Source organism: Aplidium turbinatum, chromosome 2 (genome assembly GCF_918807975.1).
Source record: "Aplidium turbinatum chromosome 2, kaAplTurb1.1, whole genome shotgun sequence".
Lineage (NCBI taxonomy): Eukaryota > Metazoa > Chordata > Ascidiacea > Aplousobranchia > Polyclinidae > Aplidium > Aplidium turbinatum.
The window spans coordinates 53,186,014-53,210,495 of record NC_137473.1 but is presented as its reverse complement, the minus strand read 5'-3'; the positions used below and the strand labels follow the sequence as shown (position 1 = coordinate 53,210,495).

Genomic DNA, 24,482 nt, shown 5'->3' with positions numbered 1-24,482 from the left:
GTGTTTGAGAGGTCGTCGGTTCGACACCGTTCAAAAGCACGCAAGTGTGTTTTGACGGGACACTTTAAGTGTAACTCAATGGTTCTTAACCTGGGCGCTACCGCCCCCTAGGGGGCGCTGTTGAGGGGGATAAATGCTCATAGGGCGTTATATTCACAACATGTAACGATATTTTCCTCACTGCGAATTTGCTTTAGTAGTTCAGCTAGATCAAGAGCAATGTATATTTGTGCTCTTTATAGGCCTACTATCCCTCCTATGGTAACTGCATAGTGCATAGACCTATCTAGTAGATCTGAAATCCATTCTTTGTTTTCTTTGTTTAAGAAGCAATATTTTATGAAACGTTTGTAATGTAATGTTTAACGCGCCTTATCTGATGTGATGTCTATATGGTTATGTTATAATCCAATACAACTTCACCTTATCACTTATTATCTTCAGCACAGATCTTAAATTATGGTGGGCGCCAGACCATGGAAATTTCTGAACAGAGACGCTTTGGAAAATGTTAAGAACAACTGCTTCAACCCATGCTGAAATTGGAAGCAGCTGACTCAATAACTGTGTGATCTTTTGTTGCTTTCAAGTTGTCTGTTGTGTTGCATTTATAATTTGCACTGTAATGCTATATGTGGTATCATAATGGATGCAAAACAAGTAGGTTGATATTGTTACTATTGTAACATGGAAAACACAAAAAAGTAAATTTAGAAACAGCTAACCTGAAGTTGAACTGACGAAATACCATCTCCTACTCCAACTGCATATGTGGTAATCCCAGCATCCCGGACTGCTTTTGCGCTTGACTTCAGTGAATTCACATCGGTGGCACTAAACAAAGATAGAAATACATTAAAATAATAATAAAATAACAAATCTACAGCACATAACTGCAATATTAATGGCAATGCAAAAGATCCGTCAACCAACTGATTACTTAATTTTAGAGACAGGTTTTTGGTATTTTATGTCTAATGATTGTTTTACGTTTTAAAGTGCCCCTGATAGGTTGGATCCAAGTATAGTAACTTTTTAAAGCATTTCCTAGCGCAGAATTACACTTAGCGAACTTTTTAATCTTAACCTCGTAGCTCGACTGGTTAGGGCGTAATTTAATAAAACGACTGCTCCGCAGCGCCACCACAGGCGAAACTCCATATTTCACTGCTCTGGGACGACTTTGGTGGTATTACGTCATCCTAAGTGGACGTCGTTAGCAACGGATGAAACAAACGCTTCTTAGATGTAGTTGGTGGATCACAGTTTGGTCGGAGTTGGTACAAGCGGTTGCTTTTTTCGAAGATTTATTGTTTTTTGCAGTTTAATAAAACTGTACTGGATACGTTCCTACAAAACCTAAAATATACTTGAAGTGAAAAATGAAGAAATCGTACGAATCATCATTCATATTTAATTCATCATCACTATTCAAAAATAAATAAAAGTTCTCTCTCTCTTTCATAATGTGCCTTCAGTTGGCCATTGAAATCCTGTGTAACGGCCATCTGGATCTGGAAAATTGTTTCAAATTCGCCAAACAATGCATGACGGCATCACAATCCGATTGTTGCTTCCGAGAGCATCACCTTGGGGAACGTTCAAATATTACGTAACGCTTTTTTTCCGAATTTTTGACCCCCCCCCTCCCCCATGTAACGCCAACGTAACGCTTTTTTCAATCCCCCCCTCCCCCATGTAACGCTTTTTCAGTACGAATTCAGCACAAAAAACTACCATTCCGTACTCGAAAGCGTTACGTAACGTTTTGCTTGAACCCCCTCCCCCCCAATGTGACGCTAACGTAACGCTTTGCATAAACACCCCCCCCCTCCCCCTCGAAGGCGTTACGTAATATTTGAACGTTCCCTTGTAGTATACACTCCAACACATGCCTGTAGGCACTTTTACTTGAGTGGTAGGCCTATTAACAAAATCATCTTCAGTGAAGTGAACATATACGACTAGTTTTGTATGGCCCATCCCACTTTCGAACACTTGAAGAAAACTTTGACCATTTTCTTCTCAGTACCTTGTTTTGTGGGAAAAGAAAGCACACGGTTTTTGTCACTGACACTGTCACATAAACAGCAATTTGTAGGCATTGCTACAATCATAAATTAAAGGTACTGTTTGTGAGATACTGTTGTTACACTGCAAATGGCTATAGCCAGATTAGGACAAATAAAAAAGTATGAAAATCGTAGCCCTATGAAACTGCAATTTCAATTGAATTGAGATGCTGTTTGATAAAAGTAAACTCAACCTATTTGATCGAAACCTGATAGTAATAATAAGTTCACTTTTTCATTTCGGTAATTCTTAATTTGCACATGCTTTAGACCAACAGAGCCCCACACATTCACGTTTTGCAGTAGCCGTACCATACTTTACCAAGTCATCACAGAGAAAGAATGTATCCTTCCCGCTTACTGTGACGTCACAGCGGTGTTGCCGTTTTTATTTTTGCAATTGAATGAGTGCCAGATTCGCCGATGTCAACGAAAGTTTGCAAGCGTGTAACTTAGTAGCCTGTTGATATTTTTTACGATTTGTTGGTCAGGGAAGTTTGTTAGTGTCATCTTTTTGGTATCTTAGGTAAATTTACCGAATTTGTTTACCTGTCAGAGGCACTTTAAATACCTTTGTTTCAGCCACGTAATTTCTTACTGAGATCATGAGTCAGACAAACTTACAGTAGGACGAGCGATTCCTTGATTGTTTGGGAAATTTTTTATTGTCAAACTGAGAACTTATTCTATTTAGGAGTTTAAGTCTTAAATGTTCACAAACTTGTAGTTTTGTTTGTTTTGGGCGTTGTTATAATTGCAAGTATTCATTCAGCTACTGTAGGTGCCGCTGTATATGGAGAGCTGTTATAAAAGGTCTTTGTGAAACTGAATTTTCTTGACAATAATGATAACGATGATGATGCTGATAACTCAGGATCTATGCTTGTTGTATACAGTGATAGCATTGGGTAATGTTTTAGCTTTTTGACCTTTGTTATGCTTTTCTTAAAGGGAACATTACGATTTTTTTTTCTTCTAAAGAAGACTTACACAAATCTTACTTACTTTCCATCAGTTAATACAATCAGCACCTTTTGGATAGAAGGATCATTGAACCGATCAGAAGACCGGAAATCCATTATGGATTTCAGCATGGCGTGCGCTGTGAAAGTTGTGAAACCTTGCAGTTGTATTCTTTCCACAGCGGCCTGACGTTTAATAATATAAGTCAGTAAAAATCATTACTTTTCTTATGAATTTTTGGTTACTTTTCTTGTAGTTTATAGGTAATCACAATCTTAATACGGGTAGCTCCGTTTATAGGGGAAATCCGACAAATCTAGGTGATTACAAGCTTTGTTGAGTGTATATTGTACATATTTTAAAATCCTTACTTGAAATGCGCTTGCGTTTGTGTAAGCACCAAGAGATATTTCAGTTACTATATGCAGTTGATCGTTGAGTTCACTGCAAAGAAAAAGAAGGAATTGTTATTTTTTCATCTTACCATTGCTATATCAAGACTATTATCTTCAAGTATACTAAAAATTAAAGTTAACTGATATATTTTTACCTGTAAACAAACCATGGCCACCTGGAGATGCGATCTGATTTGTCACATTTTGCAGATTTTGGTTACAGCTACTGCTAGTGTTTGACTGACATTTTCTGAAATATTTTTACTTTTTGCTGTCTCTTAATAATATAAAAACTTTTTGTTGCCTTGGGGAAGCAGTAGCAAATGAGAAAAAGTGAGTTGAAAACTCTCAATCGGATTGTTATTGAAAAATCAACAGTCTGACTAAAATTTTCGAAATCAAATTGTCTTTAATTTGCAACATCTGAGGATGTTAAAACCTATTATGTCATCTGGGGAAAAGAGTAAAGAAGGAGAAAATGTGACAACACGATACAAAGTAACAAAGTACAAAATTAAAAATAAGTATGAAATGTTTGCAGTAAAATCTCGTTTTGTCTTTTCCGTTTCAACCTAATTTACAAAAATATCACTAATTAAACCAGGAAGATCACAAATAAAAAATCGCTTAGTTTCTTTACCTGTTACGATCATAATGAGAATACTGGATTACCCCAATCCTAGTTGCACCAGAAGACAAGTCAAAGAAGTTGGACATACGAGTAACCCAGTTCTTTACAATCCCGAAGTTACGAAATCCAATAGATCCAGATCCATCCAAAAGAAATACGAGATCCAATGTATCTGAAACATCATATCACAAATGACAACTAACTTTATTGCAACTTTATCCGCTTAATTGGTCAACACTGAGATCATGCCGTATTGGACTGAAAGTAGTCGTATTGGAAAATTGTGCAGCAAAATACAATACCTAAACCTTTTGTTCCGTATTATCAATGTTTTCTTGTTACACGTTAATTATTGTATTCTTTGTAGTCTACGACAAAATTTTTAAACAAGACGCTTGTTTGTTTTATTATACAGTAATAATTTTTTGGTCAGTCTCAGAAATTAAGTCAACAATATCAATGTAGCATCCAGACAAAGCTGAGCAATATTTCGTCACATCGCTCAATTCAATAATTCAAGAGATAGACTACTACTACCAGTACTATCTGCATTGCTTGGCTGTATTGTGGTTAAAAGTGTGATGGTAGATACTGTAGAATTATTACTGATGCTGTTTCTGCGTTTAAAAAGAGCATATGAACATCATTAGTAATAAAATCGAAATGTCATATTTTTGATGTGATTCAAGCCTTAGACAAAATTAAAGGGTATTTTATAAATTACTTTGTTAAAGTCAACTATGGGTCGTTTAGTTCATATTGTTTAACAACTCACATTTGTAATGATACATATTATAATTTATTTGATAAAACTACCATTCAACGTTTTATAGGCAGAGAAAACTTTTTCTCGAACCGTAGAAAATTTCTTGATCAAATCACCGCTTTAATGCGTGATGGAAATCTACAGATATATCTGTATCAGGCATTGCAGAGTGCAAACGCAGTGTTGCAGAACGCGTTTATGAACGCAATAAAGAAAAAAACTTTCTTAAAAACAAAATCTTCTGGAACATTATTGTCTGCGTCGTGATAGGAGAAATTTCAGTAAGAAATGTCATATGTTCTAAGTATTGCTGTCTCTGAACTGATGCAGCCTGCTGGTTACAACAAAGACTTGCTACATTATTTACAGTAATATTCATAAATTACACCTCACCTAAAACAAAACACTCTTTAAACGCTTTGTTGAAACAAACATTACTTTCCATTTGAAGTAGAAAAAAGAATACGAGAAACAATACAAGACCTGAACCGTTTGTTTCGTATTGCTGTAACAATGTTTCTTGTGACACCTTAATTATTTAATTCAACCACATAAATGTTTAATCAAGAAAATGTTTTGTATTGTTTGTACAACAACAATTTTTGTTTTGTTTCAGAAATCAAATCAACAATATCAATGTAACGTCCAGACAAAGCTGAGAAATATTTCGTCACATTGTTCAAGTAGGCTACACAGTTTACAGAGTAAGATTACTACCTGCATTGTTTGGCTGCATTGGGGTTGAAAGTGTGGTAGCTGGTGGGGTTGACGATGGTGTTTCTACGTTAAAAACAAAATATTAGTAACATACTTTAGCATGAAATTTGTTATGTATACTTTGTTTATTTATGCTACTTATAATATTACGTAAGTAGCCTATCCCAGACAGCAAAATCTGTCACTTTTACATTGATTTAAAGTGTACATACGTCGGCAGACTTTGAATCAATGTAAAATTAACGGATTTGGTTGTCTGGGATATTAGCCCATATATATTATATACATTAGGTGTGGGGTTCTTGATGTGACATTCTTGACCTGATTCAGACTTTTCCAAAACTTTACGAATATTTTATTATTTTATTCATGCCGTGTCAACATTGCTTTGTTTAGATACAGTTTCTGCAATACACGTTTAGTAGAAACTTGTATTTTGTGTCTCTCAACCAGCTAAATTTATTTTCGAAAATCCAAACTTTCAAATTCTCATCCGACACTTTTGCTCATATTTAGCCAGGATTTCTAGCAAAGAACTAAGTTCTAACCAAGTTCTTTCGTTTTATTACAATTGTTGCTCACTCTGTTACATGGAAGAGTTTCTACAAACGTTGCTAGATAAAGTTGTCCCTCCATCGTTAAGTAAACAAAATTATTATTATTACTAATAATGTTATAATTGTTATCATTTTGTTATTGTCATTACTAATATAATTCTTACCTGTAAGTGATTGAAGAGCCATCAACAGCGAACTTGTTGAGGTGGGTAAATCGATAAATTGATCGACATGAAACACTCTTTCGAGGTCGTCTTCGGCTGCTATAATCTGAAGCACATTTAATTTATCATTAAAACATAGCTTATACAGATGGCATTTGTGATGTGCATGGTTTTAATTAATATTATGCCAATAGAATGATTTACTGAAATAATTTTATGGTCATAACATTAATTAAAATCAGTGGCAAATCCAGGAAGGGGAGATTGAGGTAGCACCCGATTGAGGTAGCACACCGTAAAACAAAGAAAAGTTACTTCATTCACAATGTATTTACAATGTTGGGTTAATCCAGACCTAAATATCGTTTTGTAATCGCCCCCTTTAAGGCTACTTGCTGGATCTGTTCCTAATGTCTGTGAAATCTTGTGTTACTTTGTATTGAAAACATACTGTATACTGCAATGTGACATACGAATATATAGCATTGTGAATTAAAAATTAATTTCTGCAATAAATCTTTCACCTTTCGTGACCAACGCACATTTTGTATTTTACTATCAATTTAAATTTTAAAAATATGACTTTAAACCAAAATGGGAAATGACCTCCAAGACAGAAGACAAAAATATACAAAAGAAAATAGTTGAAAAGATTCCAGAGTTGTGGACTATGCAATCCTCAAGTGAAAGAAGGAAAGTAAATGTGAAAGGAGAAAAGAGGTTACCAGCAGCAGTATGTGCCAAGGTACAACAAAATCGAGACCGAATAAAACAGTTCATCGTATAAAAGTTTAGTAGCTATAACTGCTCTAGCCTCTTAGAAGATGACCAGGAAACTGTATTACCACAAAGAACTTGCAGCATTAGGCTAAAACAGGTCGTTAACATCTACATTGTGAAGTAAGCAACGATCATACTGCTAAAAGCGAAGCTCAATCAATTGCGGAAACTAATAGATTTTGCCAAGTGAACGGTAAGGCTGAAAGTAAACTTTTCTGGTCGTTAATATCTACAAATATTACATCTACAACTATTAAAACAGGTCGTTAACATCTACATTGTGATATAAAAGTTTATTAAACCACGTTTACCGGACCAATAGTTCATTGAAAACGAAGACTTACGTTTCATAAGATTCATATTTTTAGATTTACCGAAATAAGGTTTCATTAAAGAGAAAACAGCTGGGGGAGAAACGTTGTCCGCACTGTTAGCTCAGCGGTAACGCGCCCGGGTGTGCGTTTAAGCAACTTATTTCAGGACTGCATGCTCTCCATTCAGCAGCACCTCCTAGTGAATGGAATAATTCCTCGGCAACTACACTTTAACAACTATCACATTACTATTTCAATCTTAATAACTGGGTAATCGGGCCTGCGTCGGTGGCTTAAAGTCTCTACAGGTACATAAAACTGCCAAGATTAAGCTCTCATTAAAGATTTCCCAGTTTGAGGATAAAGATCGAATCAAAATAATATTTTTGCTTAAGTGAAGAAAGGCGTTCTTCCCGGCTATCAGCACAAGGCTGATTACTCACTAGCACAGCGAGCAGCAGTAACGCTTCGCTAACCAGAACGGTGTAGCTTCCACGCTAGCCATAAAGACCTCCAATTAAACGTTTAAGTTATTTTGGCAGCCGATTGTAGCATCGAATAGACAGCGATAGACACGTGTTTCGCCCATGAGGCTGGGCTCATCAGTATCGCACCGTATTCTTGCCACTTGAGTAATCGACCGCCGCTTTACCAGTCAGTTTAACTCTTATCTTTGTGGAAAGAAAGAGCCAACAAAACCAGCAGGTGCCTGGGGTGGGTTATGTGAAGAAAGGCGTTCTTCCCGGCTATCAGCACAAGGCTGATTACTCACTAGCACAGCGAGCAGCAGTAACGCTTCGCTAACCAGAACGGTGTAGCTTCCACGCTAGCCATAAAGACCTCCAATTAAACGTTTAAGTTATTTTGGCAGCCGATTGTAGCATCGAATAGACAGCGATAGACACGTGTTTCGCCCATGAGGCTGGGCTCATCAGTATCGCACCGTATTCTTGCCACTTGAGTAATCGACCGCCGCTTTACCAGTCAGTTTAACTCTTATCTTTGTGGAAAGAAAGATCAGGTGTACGTCGTAAAGAAATAACTTAAACGTTTAATTGGAGGTCTTTATGGCTAGCGTGGAAGCTACACCGTTCTGGTTAGCGAAGCGTTACTGCTGCTCGCTGTGCTAGTGAGTAATCAGCCTTGTGCTGATAGCCGGGAAGAACGCCTTTCTTCACATAACCCACCCCAGGCACCTGCTGGTTTTGTTGGCTCTTTCTTTCCACAAAGATAAGAGTTAAACTGACTGGTAAAGCGGCGGTCGATTACTCAAGTGGCAAGAATACGGTGCGATACTGATGAGCCCAGCCTCATGGGCGAAACACGTGTCTATCGCTGTCTATTCGATGCTACAATCGGCTGCCAAAATAACTTAAACGTTTAATTGGAGGTCTTTATGGCTAGCGTGGAAGCTACACCGTTCTGGTTAGCGAAGCGTTACTGCTGCTCGCTGTGCTAGTGAGTAATCAGCCTTGTGCTGATAGCCGGGAAGAACGCCTTTCTTCACATAACCCACCCCAGGCACCTGCTGGTTTTGTTGGCTCTTTCTTTCCACAAAGATAAGAGTTAAACTGACTGGTAAAGCGGCGGTCGATTACTCAAGTGGCAAGAATACGGTGCGATACTGATGAGCCCAGCCTCATGGGCGAAACACGTGTCTATCGCTGTCTATTCGATGCTACAATCGGCTGCCAAAATAACTTAAAATTTTTGCTTAATTTGCTTTGTTTGTTTTGTTTGTTTGTTTATCTTTATCCTGCATTGCGGGAAAGCGGACTTGAGCGCTATGCATCGGTGTACGCCTTCCGACGTACACCTGACCCACGCTGCACTCGACTGCGAGCACCTGACCCACGCTGCTCTCGACTGCGAGCACCTGACCCACGCTGCTCTCGACTGCGAGCCCAACGCGCAAACCACTCGGCAACTGCTTTGTAGAACTAACATGAAATGCTGATTCGATAATCTACTTTTTGAGAAAGGTTCCTTTTGAGAACTACTGTAGGTTTGAAAAACTGTCGTAGTATCTAACACTACAGACCAACAGCTAGGCTATCACTTTATATCACATCACACCTGGAGTGTTCTTCTATTCACACCAAATCCGACTCCTACAGCAAATGTTGTTATTCCAGCGTTTTTCACCCGCATTGCACTTGAGTCTAAATCGGGTTCGTCAGTCGCCCTGAACATGTACAGAAGGTAAATATTAACATAAAAGCAATGCTAAAATAGAAGCATGTGAGTCATTACACTTAATAAATTACCTGAAAATCTTCTCAAAAGTTTGAAAACTGGTTGCTTGTCAAACATGGAACAAGAAATGTCAAACTTCTTACCACAGTAGCCTACGAAATATCTTTCAGAGTGCAGTACTTTAATGAGAGCGCAAACGTTTTTAAATAATACCCTAATCAAGCTTGTTAAGCCCCAAAAAGAGTCGCTAAACATCAACTTTATTTACACTCTCAGTCCACATTAGCGTGTATGATATTAAAATTGAATAAGGCTGTTCGACAGGCATTATATCTGCATAGCCGAGTGATGAGAACACTGGAACGGCAATCGAAAGGATGTCAGTTCGACACCGCTCAAGGGCATGCGGCTGTGTCTCTAGCAGGACACTTAAAGGCATGCCTGAAGGTGGACGGGAAGATTGGCTTCCTTACCTTCCCGTCCACTTAATCTAAATCTTCAAGAACCATGTGTAAAGCCTGGATACGACAAACAAAACAGGCATTTAGTTAAATAACGTGATACGCTCTTTTGGCGTAAACTAAGCCTAACTATGACAAAACTACATCCAATTGCAGCAATAATAAAATCAAAAGTTTTAAAACTGTTCGGCCACACTAAAAGATCACAATTCGGAATCAGCAAAGTTTGCACTGAAGGCAAAGTAGAAGGAAAAGAAAACGTGGCAGACAACCAAAACGATGGCAAGACAACATTCAATCATGGACCGGACTCCACTTGACGACACTGGGCGAGTTGGCTCAAAATCGCCACTCTTGGAAGCAAATAAGCCATGTTGATGCGCAATCTGCCGCAGGCGGAGATAACGACTGAAGATGATGATGAAACTCAACTATCACAGTTATAGATCCCGCTATGCAGTCAAGGTATGGCTTGCGATTAATTTCAACAACCCAAACATATGCAAAAACAGCTGTTCAGTAAAACCATTAAAAGTTATTCTCAATCGAAACTTACCGTCCGTCTGTGACAACAATTAGAACTTTTTCAGTAGAAGGATCATCGAAGCGATCCGAACTCCGGAAATCGTCGATCGCTTTCAGCATCGCGTGTGCGGTGTAGGTTTGTAAATTAGTGATTCGTATCTGTGACGCAGCATCCTAAGAAAAAAGCAGCATCTGTGATAATGCGTATACTAAGTGAGGTTAGCATTGGATGGAGACTGGAGAGTACGGTCTAAAAAAAGTTCTTGTGCCTAATAAAAATTTTCAGTCAGCATTAATCTCGGCAAAGTTGCCAGTAAATTGCAAACTTACTGGATTGTAACAATAATCTGTAAGTGTAAAAGAGCACAAACAAATTTCAAATTTAATTCAAACAGCTTTTCTTTGCTTTAGCGTTTATTTGGTGATCACTTTTCGTTTTATTGTCGTCATCTACCAAATATTTTTGAAACTTTAGTCAAGACAGATGTGATCATCACTCAATAGCAGATCTAAAAATAAAAATTGAAGACACCGAGCTTCGTCCAAACATATTGTCTAAGAAAGAATGGATAGTGCGCAGTTTAAGGTATAAGAAAGTATTAAAATAGGCTGAAATCTGGGGGGTTGTCCCCAAAAACTTTTGTCAATTTTTTACGTTACTGGGGCGTTTTTTCTCTGATAAGGTTTTTTGTTTAAGATGCACATTTTCAGTGTATTTAGGAAGAATTCAACAGATCACATATACGTTCTGTAGAGGTTAAACTTGAAAACTTTAGCTTTAAGGTCGAAGTGTTGTGAGTGCGCGGAATCAAATCACATTGCGCAAATCGTCTGGTGTGACTGCGCATCTTAGAGAGGACGCTAATTGGATGCTGGCATCATCCACTGGGATATAGAAACAACATCTTGATTAATACGTTTTGCCAAAAAGCTATGATATCAAACCAAATGGTGCGGTCACACAATTAAGTTTAGATTTAAAATCCGGTTTCTTCCGGCTTGCTGTGGCTTGGTCCGGTTGCAATTAAGCGGCGTTGATAGAATTCAAGGTTTCAAATTCATTTGTCATAAAACTTACATTAAACATTGTTTGATTTCGAATGGTACCAAGTGGAATTTCGGTTACGATGAACGGCTGATTGTTTCGTGCCCTGCAGATGAAAAAATTTGGTTAAGATGAACGGCTGATTGTTTAGGTTCCTGCAAAGGATACGGAAAAGCTAGAAATAGCTGCAATGTTTAACTAGAAACTTCTAGTTGAATTTGTTTTATAAAAAATACTTTAACATGCCGACTGCATAGCCGAGTGGAGAAAGCTCTGTTTTCACAGGACGCCGGGTCGACACCGCTCAAGAGCATGTGGCTGTGGTTTTGGCAAGACACTTAAAGGCATTCCTTTGATTGCTGGAGCGGCTCCCTTTCGACTATACCCAACGATTTCTCCCATGATTATGAGCAGTACGCTGCTCTAGAGAGAAATGCCTGCGACCCTTCTTTGGGCTATTGACTGCTGAACTGAATTGAACCTCAACTCAGCACATGTTAAAATCCTTTGGTGTCATCGTCATAATTGACACAACACGCATGCCACGAAGCGATATTCCCCGATTGTATTTACTCACAAACTACCATTATTCTTTTGCTTCTATTTTAGTGATTTTAATCATCAATACATCAGCTTCTGTGTTTGCGCGTTTTCTATGAACACAGTTGGTAAAACTTGTTCTTATTTTTGCTAGGTAGTAATAAAAGGAATGGATGTGAGGTAATAATATACTCGGCTGGTTCTCGAAACTGCTGGGTTGCTTTGTAAAGCGCTGAGAGTATCATATCACATATCTGACATGGATAACTGCAGCAGCGGTATTTCAAAACAAAAATTATTGTTATTTTTGTATGATCCGATCTAGAATGCAATACAGACTTGTTGGAAATGTGAGTAAGGAATGTACGGATTCATTAAAAGGAAACCTTCATCAACGCAGTTATGGTGTTTATTGTTACCTTCTTTTGTCATAGTAAGAATATTTGATCACTCCGACTCTATTGGACCCGTCAGAAATATCAATCGCTGATGTAATGCTGATGACCCAAGATATCATTACGTCAAAGTTCTGTTGTCCAACAGAGCCAGAAGCATCCAGAAGAAAAATCAAATCCAGGTTTTCTGAAATTAATTATTAATCAAAGTCATTAAATTGGATTTTTAATTACAAATTACAGTATATTATAAATTTATTCAATCTTGAATTAGATTTCTGTCGTTCCAGTTGAGCGGAAATCTATTACCGAAAGCTTATAAATCTTTATTGCCCTGGCACGCAGGCTTCATGCCTATTTGAACACAGTTGGAAACGTTATTGTAATTTAATACGTGAATTCAAAAAGGACTCAATTCCTTTTTTTTTTAAATTGCACTTTTTGAGTTTTTCAAATTGCACTTTTTTGTTTCTTTGTGGAGTTGTAAAAGGGCCCAATTTTGGGGGATTAACTTCTCCATAGTGTCTCTGTAGAATCACCAACGAGTGAAATTTCCAGGCATAATACTTCTTGTCAGTATGTTTCAGCATATAATCAATATTAAAGTTTCACCACAAAAATAAATTACCGAAATAGTTGAAACGCATTTATCTCAAAAACAACTTTGTAGAAATTTGGTCCTTCTTGAATTCATGAATTCAATTTAATTTCGTCTTGAATTTCTGTTGGTCTCCACTGCTTCGAATTTATGTTTAATTTTGGAAGTTTTTACTTGGTTTAACGAGAATTGTAAGCGCTCACATATCTTTTGGTCAACTTTTAAAATAATGTGTGTTTAATATTTTCTTGCCTTCAACTGCACTGCAGTATATAACTTTGTAAATTTTATTTTGTATGTTATTCGGTCTGAGGATGTGCATTGTCATGGTGCGCGAAACGTCAGTGAAGCAATTAATCAACCTGTTTGACTTTGCTTTTACTTTCACTTTCATGGGATGAATGTTGCAACTAGAGCTGGAAACGATAATTGTCCTGATGAACACCCAAACTTTTTAGCATTCGGTTACAACTAATGATAGATATATGTGAATCAACGTTGTACTTACTGCGGGCAGACAGTGTCTCCTTGCTTCTAAGAGTTTCTTGTACAGAAGCGTATGCTTGAATCGCATGCATCAAAACGAAGGCAGCACATAATAATTCTAAGCTGTTTTTGAGCATTTTGTTGAAATAACAAGTTTACAAACGTGTTGTTTATACCCTGTTTGCCATACAGTAATGTTAGCAATAGCCAAAAAGTTACGATAGCTATACGCCACTAGGTTTATAAAAAAACAATTTCATAATAAGTGGATGCATTAGATAACAAAACAGTGAAATAGCAACCAAACGTTTCCCCTACTTTCCTTCCAAGTTATGATCGTCATCCAAAGACGTTAATGATTCGTTTCAAAAACGTGTTATTATGTTATATCTCTTTGTAATAAATCATGTCAAACCCGTTAACGTTACTTTGTTTTGAATGATGAAATGATGAGTTGCGTGGATGTACAGGATGACGTTGTGGCAAAACCCAATTGAAACTTATTATTAACACTGATGAACGTGTGTCCGCCCTGATAGCTCAGTGGTTACGCGCCCAGCTCAAAACCACGCGGCGCTGGTTCGACTCTCGGGGTGTGCGCTTGAGCAACGCATTCTAAGAAATGCTCTCCATTCAGCGGCACCTAATGGATAGAATAATTCCCCGGCAACAACATTTTAACAACTGGAAAACTTCACTCTGTCAATCTCGGTAACCGGCCCTGCGCTAAGAGTATGCGAAACTGCCAGGAAGAACCTATCAAGGCTTTGTCAGTCCAAGGATAAAGATTCAAAACCAACACTCTTAGCTATACTGTCACGCGCTCAAGGAAACACACAATAGTCAAAAACGCAGTCTGAAGACGCAGATTTGTTGTCGAAGCAATAATTGTGCTTTACAATTTTTGTGAAAAACAATAACTTTACACCTGTGAGATAAGCTTCCATTGCTTGTAAAAGATGTTTAAATAAGTTGAAGATTGCTTGGTTGTATGCCGACTTTGTTGTGGAATGCAGTCAGAACATGACAGTAAATTGACACAGCGAAAAAGACACATGCTTTTCAAAATAAGATGGTACTGTTATTTTGCATTTATCGAATGCTGACATTTGCTCAACAATCTAACCTCTTAAAATAATTTATTTTGAATCGCTTTCGTAAAAATAATAGCATCTTCACCTACCACATATAACAGCATACTTTATAAAACCAATCAACTAGCAAGGAACTGATAATAATGCCATGGTTTTATTTATTGTCGCTTTACAACAGCTAGGGTCTTTTAGCGACAGGGTTCATGTTTCAATTTTTTATATCACGTTTACGATGTTATCACATTATTACCCGATTTCTCACTGCGTTGTGCAAGCAAGAACACATTCGGTACCGCTTTTAAAGTCTTCGGTTTGACCCGACCTGGAATCGATCTCAGATCTACTAGCACCAGAGGCAAAGGCAAAACTACTCGGCCACTCAGCTGGTAGCAAGTAACTGAATAAAAATACATTTTGACAACGCTATTTATATCAAAACGTTGTAAAACCAAAAATTAATGAATTACAATCATCGAAAAGCAGTAACCGCCTGAAGGGATATCATTGCGAGTTAACCGGAAAGGCAACTACGGTTATTCATAAAAAGTTATTAATCTGAGCACAAAGAAGTTTCCCACAAACATTTATAAAAAAATTTCATCCTTTAACCTGCTTTAGTCATCTGTTTTCAGAAAAGTAACGAGAAAAGAAGCGATCGATAGAAAAAAAAACAGTTTCGATCACTGGAAGCATGATGGCTATGCAAAATAGCAGACTTTATGACGACTTCGCAAAGTCCTTTTGAAAATGACATCATATGGCGCTATCAACTGCTCAGAATGAAAGCATGACTGGTCAGGTCGTGTTGAGCATTTCACGCTGAAATTACCAACTCGCTAATTATGATTCTTTTTCTATTCGAGACTTTGTTTGTGAACCTAGATAGAAAATTCCCACATTTTTCGTGGTCATACGTGTTACAGTTGTGGAATAACCCCAGACAGCAAAATTCGCCATTTTTACATTGATTTAACGTCTACAAAATCAAGTAAAAATAACGGATTTTGCTGTCTAGGACGGCTGTTGTAGCTATTACAGTACCACAGTAGCCTATATTTGTCTTCCCTGACACGCTGATAAGAAAAATGAAATAATTAATCATTATAGTTTCGGGAGAGTTTGCTTTTTTATACCAAAGACAGGCAAGACACAACAATACCACAGGGTTGAGCATTACAACAGTATATATTTTACATATTTACAAAATAGTTTAACATTCAAACGTTTTCGGCTTAACCTAAGCCCTCATCAATCATTAGGATTTTAGTTTCTTCGTGGATGCACCCAATCGCAGTTTCTAAAATGTTTTGCCATTGTCAACAGAAATAAGTTTAAGTATTTTGACGTCACCGCTAAAAACGCCAAGGTACGTCTCAAGCAAATTAATAGCGATTACTTCAAAAATGGCGGCATGGCGCAAACGGTGTGAATCAAACGTCAAGTCTAAACAACACAAGATTGGTGCGATTGCAAAAAATGTTTAGTTTGTGAAAATATTTAAAGCTGCAAAGTTAAAAAAAATTGAAAATGAACTTTTGTGGTTTTAAAAACGTGAAACAATAAAAAGTTTGCGGCTCGTTGGTCTAGGAGTATGATTCTCGCTTAGGGTGCGAAAGGTCTCGGGTTCAATTCCTGGACGAGCCCACTTGCAATACAATACTTTTTGCAATACGAAAATATTGTTTGAAGTAAACTTTAAAATGAAGCAATTGTCTGCAATTGACAGTTTTTATTTTAATTCAAACTACACTTTTAAATTCTTGGATAAAAACAGCTGTTCAATGTAAATTGCAAATGCAAATTGTATCAATTTACTTATCACAATGAATGGGCTCATCCGGGATTTGAACCCGGGACTTCTCGCACCCTAAACGAGAAAGGTTCAAGACATAACTTCCCTGGGTATAATTAAATTTCCGCAAGATGATGATGTTGTTTTTGCTAGTTTTTTTTATTTGTTTTTGTCATTGTTTTCATGTCGTCAAGTTATAACCTATCTATTTTGTGAGTCGTGCAAGGCCTATGGTGCGTTGCGCTTGAAATGGCTTTGCCCGTGGTAGGATTTCTTTGTGGGGTTTTCTTTGCCTGCCTTGCTCTTCTTTGATATGAGCTAAACGCATCAAGACGTGTTCCCCTTATGACCATCAGCACTCTTGATAACGCACCATGGCCGATCTTCATAGCAACTGTCCATACAAATTTTAAATATATCAGCTAAAGCTATGTGGGCTAATAAAGCTATAGCCTAAATATATGTTGTTTTTGTAACATTTTCTTTTTTTTATTTTCCCTTTATATCTTAAATTTTTCTGAAGGTGTTGCGACCGTGCCAAATTTCCTTCAACTCAATAACTTACTTCGGTCTCAAGCACGTTTTAACGTTCGCGTTTTGTCGCTTCTACCTGTTTCTCGACCTTTGCTATGCTGACGTGTATTGTTTTGATATGATGGTCAGAAATAAAAACAACTGAACTGATTTGATGGCTATGCAAAATAGCAGACTTTATGACGACTTCGCAAAGTCCTTTTAAAAATGACGTCATATGACGCTACTGCTCAGAATGAAAGCACGACTGGTCAGGTCGTGCTGAGCATTTAACGCTGAAATTAAGAACTACCTAATTGATTCCTTTTCCATTGAAAATTTTACTTGTGAACCTAAATAAAAAATTTCCACATTTATCGTGGTCATACGTGTTACAGTTGTGGAATAACCCCAGACAGAAAATTCGCCATTTTTACATTGATTTAACGTCTACAAAATCAAGTAAAAATAACGGATTTTGCTGTCTAGGACGGCTGTTGTAGCTATTACAGTGCACAGTAGCCTATATTAGTCTTCCCTGACACGCTGATAGGAAAAATGAAATTAATGATTGGATTTAGTTTCTTCGTGGATGCACAAAACACGGTTTCATTAGCTCGTGGCTCGTTGGTCTAGGGGTATGATTCTCGCTTTGGGTGCGAAAGATCCCGGGTTCAAATCCTCGACGAGCCCATTCATTGTGATAAGTAAATTGACCTTTGTTTTTGCAATTTACTTATCCAGCAGTAGTTATCGAAGAAATTAAAAGTAAGTTATAGTTGGAAGTCAAACGAAAACTGTCAATTGTAAACAAAAATTAACTTCAAAAATTATCGTATTGCCAAAATTATTGTAATGCAAGTGGGCTCAACCGGGATTTGAATAGGCACCTCTCGCACCCTAAGCGAGCATCATACTCCTAGACCAACGAGCCGAAAACCCAAGACTGCAAAAAGTTAATCTGAACAAAAGTGATAAAAACTTAATAACATGAAAAAATCATTCAAACAGAATATCAACAAAATAATTCCCTTTTGTGTTTTTCATTTCATGACGTTTCTTCCTCATCTTCATCTTTTTGTTTTTCATCTTTTTGTTTTCATCCTTCATCGTTTTCCACTATGTCTTCTACTACGTTTTCATCTTCTTCTTCTTCTTCTTTTTCTTCTTTTTTATCTCTTTTTTTTTTCATTTTGTCGTGTGTAATTTTCGTTTCTATACTTTTTCTGAAATTAGCGCACAAAATAAAACATTTTTGTTTATTATTTGCCATGTTATGATGTCCTCGGTTTTAGATCTGTTGTGCCAAAACTTTGGATTTTCATGCCCATACTTTGGATCTTGCATGCCCATATTTTGGATGTCTTATGCCCATGTTTCGGATTTCTTTTGCCAATGTTTGTATTGCCTAAACACGTACTTTGCATCTCTTGTGCCATTGTCTGAGATTTCTTAGGCCCATAATTAGAATCTCGTATGCCCATGTTTTAGATGTCTATACCATGGCTGTGTTTAGCATGTGTAGTGTCTCGCTTGAATGATCAGAAATGAAAATAACCAGAAGTGAACTGATTGCATGGTGGATTTGGAAGCCAAACGCTTGATAGATTTGTTTGATAGACTTCAGTTGTTTTTTTTCATTAAATCTTATACAACTGCCAAGAAGTGTGGCTCGTTGGTCTAGAGGTATGATTCTCGCTTTGGGTGCGAAAGATCCCGGGTTCAAATCCTCGACGAGCCCATTCATTGTGAGAAGTAAATTGACCTTTACTTTTGCAATTTACCTATCCAGCTGTGTTTATCCAAGAATTTAAAAGTATAGTTTGAAGTCAAATGAAAACTGTCAATTGCAAACCATATTTTTATTTTAAAATTTACTTCAAAATATATTATAATTTTCGTATTGCCAAAACTACTGTAATGCAAGTGGGCTCGTCCGGGATTTGAACCCGGGACCTCTCGCACCCTAAGCGAGAATCATACTCCTAGACCAACGAGCCGAAAACGCAAACCTGAAAAAAGTTAATCTGAACAAAAGTGATAAAAACTTAATAACATGGAAAAATCATTAAAACAGAATATCAACAAAATAATTCCCTTTTGTTTTCTTCATTTCATGACGTTTTTCTTCATCTTCATCATTTTGTACTATGTCTTCCACTACCTTTTCTTTTCTTTTTCTTCTTCTTCTTCTTCTTCTTTTTCATTATCTCCTTTTTTCTATTTTATCTTGTTTAATTTTCGTTTCTATACTTTTTCTGAAATGAGCGCACGAAATAAAACATTTGTTTATTATTTGCCATGTTATGATGTCCTCGGTTTTAGATCTGTTGTGGTAAAACTTTGGATTTTCATGCCCATACTTTGGATCTTGTATGCCCATATTTTGAATGTCTTATGCCCATGTTTCGGATTTCTTTTGCCAATGTTTGTATTGCCTAAACACGTACTTTGCATCTCTTATGCCATTGTCTGAGATTTCTTAGGCCCATAATTAGAATCTCGTATGCCCATGTGCTAGATATCTATACCAATACCATAGCTGTGTTTAGCATGTGTAGTGTCTCGCTTGAATGATCAGAAATGAAAACAACCAGAAGTGAACTGATTGCATGGTAGATTTGGAAGCCAAACGTTTGACAGATTTGTTTGGCAGACTTCAGTTATTTTTTCATAAAATCTTATACAACTGCTAAGAAGTGTGGCTCGTTGGTCTAGGGGTATGATTCTCGCTTTGGGTGCGAGAGGTCCTGGGTTCAAATCCCGGACGAGCCCATTCATTGTGATAAGTAAATTGACTTTTACTTCTGCAATTTACCTATCCAGCTGTGTTTATCCAAAAGTTTAAAGGTATAGTTTGAAGTCAAATGAAAACTGTCAATTGCAAACCATATTTTAATTTTAAAATTTACTTCAGAATATATTATAATTTTCGTATTGCCAAAACTACTGTAATGCAAGTGGGCTCGTCCGGGAATTGAACCCGGGACCTCTCGCACCCTAAGCGAGAATCATACTCCTAGACCAACGAGCCGAAAACGCAAACCTGCAAAAAGTTAATCTGAACAAAAGTGATAAAAACTTAATAACATGGAAAAATCATTAAAACAGAATATCAACAAAATAATTCCCTTTTGTGTTTTTCATTTCATGACGTTTTTCTTCATCTTCATCTTTTTGTACAGTACTATGTCTTCTACTACCTTTTCTTCTTATTTTCTTCTTCTTCTTCTTCTTCTTCTTTATCTCCTTTTTTCCATTTTATTTTGTGTAATTTTCGTTTCTATACTTTTTCTGAAATTAGCGCACGAAATAATACATTTGTTTATTATTTGCCATGTTATGATATCCTCGGTTTTAGATCTGTTAATTGTGCCAAAACTTTGGATTTTCATGCCCATACTTTGGATCTTGTATGCCCATATTTTGAATGTCTTATGCCAATGTTTCGGATTTCTTTTGCCAATGTTTGTATTGCCTAAACACGTACTTTGCATCTCTTGTGGCATTGTCTGAGATTTCTTAGCCCCATAATTAGAATCTCGTATGCCATGTGCTATTCAATTCAATTCAATTCAATTCAATTTATTTTTCTTTGTCAGAATGCAAAAGAAATGATATTGTGAAAAAGAAATACAGTAACAAAACCAACAAAAGGAAAAGGTGGCAAAACCTTAATGGTTTAAGACGTGCATGAAAGGATCTAATATTGCGGTATATGCATCAATAAATATAGTTAAGCACGGCCACCAAACCTGATACTTTAAAATAAGTTGATGAATTAGTTAAGAATCAGTCGCCTCCTCATTCCTGGAACAACTGGAGCGCCAATTCTTAAAGCAATGAGAACACGACTGAACCCAACATCACAAAAACAAACTAATATACACAGTTACACTTACACACACATATTGAAATTACGTAACGGACTATCAAAACAAGGACTATTTACAGATTTCGTACAGAAATAAAGTGTTCGCAGCAACGATATTAAGTAGCCTATATATTGCAGAACAAATACATAATATGGCAGCTCATTATCAAGATAAAATAGTTAAAAAAGCTTTGTTTTTTAAATTAATTTCCTGCGCATGTAAGAGCATAAGAAGCATGATGATATAGCAGCGTGTTTTTGGTATTTCTAATAAGAGTTGAATTAGCGTCAATGAGGGATGGAGTGTTTTTGGTATCGCTAATGAGAGGTGGAGATTCTTTGGTAGTGCCGATGAAGGATGTAGTGTCTGAGTTGTTTCAAGCATCTTTTCCAAACCCAACCTAAATAATAATCTTACGAAAAGTCAAGCGATCCTCTGAACGAACATAATAGCTTATAATAATCAGGGAGTAGTTAGATGCAAGCTGGTAGTAACATAGTGATATATTCTTATCTGGCAAATATTAAATTATACAAAATGGTATAGTAGCTTATTCATGGAAGAGTAAAGATAGTAGGCTAATCATCATCCTTATCCGGTCGGGTGTAATATATAAGATATACGTATAGTAAGATATGTTAATGTATAATATAGTAATATATGATATGTAGGATAAATTTACAAAAGTGGCATTTGGAAAGGCATGCTACACCAGGATATGGTGCAACAATCAATAATACAGTCAGATCATTAAAGAGTTACAGCATAGGTTGTTAGAGGTTAATTTTCAAAACGCAAGTGCTTTTTCAAGTTACTGCAAAATATTGAAAAGGTTTCAATTTCAGTGATGGTTTTCGGGAGATGGTTCCACACTTTAACTCCACTAAACTGAATGGATTGTTGAGTCAAGCTTTTGGAGAAGTAGGGGAGGAAAAAGTGATTGTTGCTTCTGGTTGATATTGAGTGCAAATTGTTATTAAGTTGAAATAGAGAATTAAAGCATTGGGGTAAGTGATTGTGTTTGAGTTTGAACATAAATTTTGCAGTTTCTATTGTGTATAGTTCATCAATTGTGAAGAAATTATGGGATTCAGAGTGATTTGATTCATGTTTTGCAATCATTTTTATAAATTTGTTGCAAATCTTTTGAAGCTTTTTTAAAACAGTTACATGACCATGCTTCCATACACTTATGCAATACCGGAGATTGCTTTCAATTAAGGAATGATAAAGGCAAATCAAATTGTTGGTGTTTAGGTAGGGCTTAACCTTGCAGATAACTCCAAAGTTTTTGCGAAGTTTTTGCAGTAAAGATAGCATGTGGGGTTTCCATGACAAGTCTTCGCTCAGCAAAATGCCCAGAAAACTAATAGTGTTGACACGTTCAATGGGTTGATTGCATATAGACAGTGTGTAAGAGAGGTTTGAAAGTTTATTTGTATTATTAAATAACATGTATTTTGTTTTTTTTACATTTAGTGATAACTTATTTGCTGCTAACCAATTTGTTACTCCTGTCATTTCCTCATTCGCCATTTCGAAAAGTTCATCATAATTTTTACTGCAAAAGAATAAATTGGTATCGTCAGCAAACATTATAGATTCAGAGTGTACTAAACATCTCGAAAAATCATTAACATAGATTAAAAATAATAGTGGTCCAAGGATCGATCCTTGTGGTACTCCATAACATATTTCTCTTTTAGCAGACATTGAGTGAGATACTTCTACAACTTGAAATCTGTTTATACAGTTTAGATATCTATACCAATACCATAGCTGTGTTTAGCATGTGTAGTGTCTCGCTTGAATGATCAGAAATGAAAACAACCAGAAGTGAACTGATTGCATGGTAGATTTGGAAGCAAAACGCTTGACAGATTTGTTTGGTAGACTTCAGTTTTTTTTCATTAAATCTTATACAACTTCCAAGAAGTGTGGCTCGTTGGTCTAGGGGTATGATTCTCGCTTTGGGTGCGAGAGGTCCTGGGTTCAAATCCCGGACGAGCCCATTCATTGTGATAAGTAAATTGACTTTTACTTCTGCAATTTACCTATCCAGCTGTGTTTATCCAAAAGTTTAAAGGTATAGTTTGAAGTCAAATGAAAACTGTCAATTGCAGACCATATTTTAATTTTAAAATTTACTTCAAAATATATTATAATTTTCGTATTGCCAAAACTACTGTAATGCAAGTGGGCTCGTCCGGGAATTGAACCCGGGACCTCTCGCACCCTAAGCGAGAATCATACTCCTAGACCAACGAGCCAAAAACGCAAACCTGCAAAAAGTTAATCTGAACAAAAGTGATAAAAACTTAATAACATGGAAAAATCATTAAAACAGAATATCAACAAAATAATTCCCTTTTGTGTTTTTCATTTCATGACGTTTTTCTTCATCTTCATCTTTTTGTACAGTACTATGTCTTCTACTACCTTTTCTTCTTATTTTCTTCTTCTTCTTCTTTATCTCCTTTTTTCCATTTTATTTTGTGTAATTTTCGTTTCTATACTTTTTCTGAAATTAGCGCACGAAATAATACATTTGTTTATTATTTGCCATGTTATGATATCCTCGGTTTTAGATCTGTTAATTGTGCCAAAACTTTGGATTTTCATGCCCATACTTTGGATCTTGTATGCCCATATTTTGAATGTCTTATGCCCATGTTTCGGATTTCTTTTGCCAATGTTTGTATTGCCTAAACACGTACTTTGCATCTCTTGTGGCATTGTCTGAGATTTCTTAGCCCCATAATTAGAATCTCGTATGCCCATGTGCTAGATATCTATACCAATACCATAGCTGTGTTTAGCATGTGTAGTGTCTCGCTTGAATGATCAGAAATGAAAACAACCAGAAGTGAACTGATTGCATGGTAGATTTGGAAGCAAAACGCTTGACAGATTTGTTTGGTAGACTTCAGTTATTTTTTCATTAAAACTTATACAACTTCCAAGAAGTGTGGCTCGTTGGTCTAGGGGTATGATTCTCGCTTTGGGTGCGAGAGGTCCCGGGTTCAAATCCCGGACGAGCCCATTCATTGTGATAAGTAAATTGACCTTTACTTTTGCAATTTACCTATCCAGCTGTGTTTATCCAAGAATTTAAAAGTATAGTTTGAAGTCAAATGAAAACGGTCAATTGCAAACAATATTCTTATTTTAAAATTTACTTCAAAATATATTATAATTTTCGTATTGCCAAAACTACTGTAATGCAAGTGGGCTCGTCCGGGATTTGAACCCGGGACCTCTCGCACCCTAAGCGAGAATCATACTCCTAGACCAACGAGCCGAAAACGCAAAGCTGCAAAAAGTTAATCTGAACAAAAGTGATAAAAACTTAATAACATGGAAAAATCATTAAAACAGAATATCAACAAAATAATTCCTTTGTGTTTTCTTCATTTCATGACGTTTTTCTTCATCTTCATCATTTTGTACTATGTCTTCCACTACCTTTTCTTTTCTTTTTCTTCTTCTTATTCTTCTTCTTCTTCTTCATCTTCATCTTCTTCTTCTTCTTCTTCTTTATCTCCTTTTTTCAATTTTATCTTGTGTAATTTTCGTTTCTATACTTTTTCTGAAATTAGCGCA

The 24,482-nt window shown here is 36.6% G+C and overlaps 1 protein-coding gene and 7 non-coding genes across 8 annotated transcripts; 3 read left to right on the top strand and 5 right to left on the bottom strand.

Moving 5' to 3' along the window:
• Window positions 1–4,066: 4,066 nt before the first annotated feature.
• LOC145764413 (matrilin-1-like) lies at window positions 4,067–18,488 on the bottom strand. Its single transcript, XM_082576028.1, has 8 exons — window positions 18,425–18,488; window positions 12,546–12,708; window positions 11,620–11,692; window positions 10,573–10,715; window positions 9,436–9,544; window positions 6,266–6,371; window positions 5,545–5,607; window positions 4,067–4,233 (listed from the first exon to the last, which is right to left on the bottom strand). The coding sequence occupies exons 1-8, from the start codon at window positions 18,486–18,488 to the stop codon at window positions 4,067–4,069; spliced, it is 888 nt and encodes a 295-aa protein (XP_082432154.1).
• Window positions 18,489–18,932: 444 nt separating this feature from the next.
• Trnap-agg (transfer RNA proline (anticodon AGG)) lies at window positions 18,933–19,004 on the bottom strand. Its single transcript has one exon. It is a non-coding gene; the product is annotated as a tRNA-Pro (tRNA).
• Window positions 19,005–19,707: 703 nt separating this feature from the next.
• On the top strand, window positions 19,708–19,779 carry Trnap-ugg (transfer RNA proline (anticodon UGG)). Its single transcript has one exon. It is a non-coding gene; the product is annotated as a tRNA-Pro (tRNA).
• A 187-nt stretch (window positions 19,780–19,966) lies between these two features.
• On the bottom strand, window positions 19,967–20,038 carry Trnap-agg (transfer RNA proline (anticodon AGG)). Its single transcript has one exon. It is a non-coding gene; the product is annotated as a tRNA-Pro (tRNA).
• Window positions 20,039–22,818: 2,780 nt separating this feature from the next.
• Window positions 22,819–22,890, top strand: Trnap-ugg (transfer RNA proline (anticodon UGG)). The gene has a single exon. It is a non-coding gene; the product is annotated as a tRNA-Pro (tRNA).
• A 187-nt stretch (window positions 22,891–23,077) lies between these two features.
• On the bottom strand, window positions 23,078–23,149 carry Trnap-agg (transfer RNA proline (anticodon AGG)). Its single transcript has one exon. It is a non-coding gene; the product is annotated as a tRNA-Pro (tRNA).
• Window positions 23,150–23,849: 700 nt separating this feature from the next.
• On the top strand, window positions 23,850–23,921 carry Trnap-ugg (transfer RNA proline (anticodon UGG)). The gene has a single exon. It is a non-coding gene; the product is annotated as a tRNA-Pro (tRNA).
• A 187-nt stretch (window positions 23,922–24,108) lies between these two features.
• Window positions 24,109–24,180, bottom strand: Trnap-agg (transfer RNA proline (anticodon AGG)). Its single transcript has one exon. It is a non-coding gene; the product is annotated as a tRNA-Pro (tRNA).
• Between the last annotated feature and the right edge of the window lie 302 nt (window positions 24,181–24,482).

Coding starts and splice junctions, on each gene's coding strand:
- LOC145764413 (XM_082576028.1), bottom strand. CDS start 18,488: ATGGGCATACGAGATTCTAATTATGGGCCTAAGAAATCTCAGACAATG. Junction 5,608..6,265: donor GGCTCTTCAATCACTTACAG/GTAAGAATTATA, acceptor TTTTTAACGTAG/AAACACCATCGTCAACCCCA. Junction 4,234..5,544: donor AATGCAGCCAAACAATGCAG/GTAGTAATCTTA, acceptor ATGATGTTTCAG/ATACATTGGATCTCGTATTT.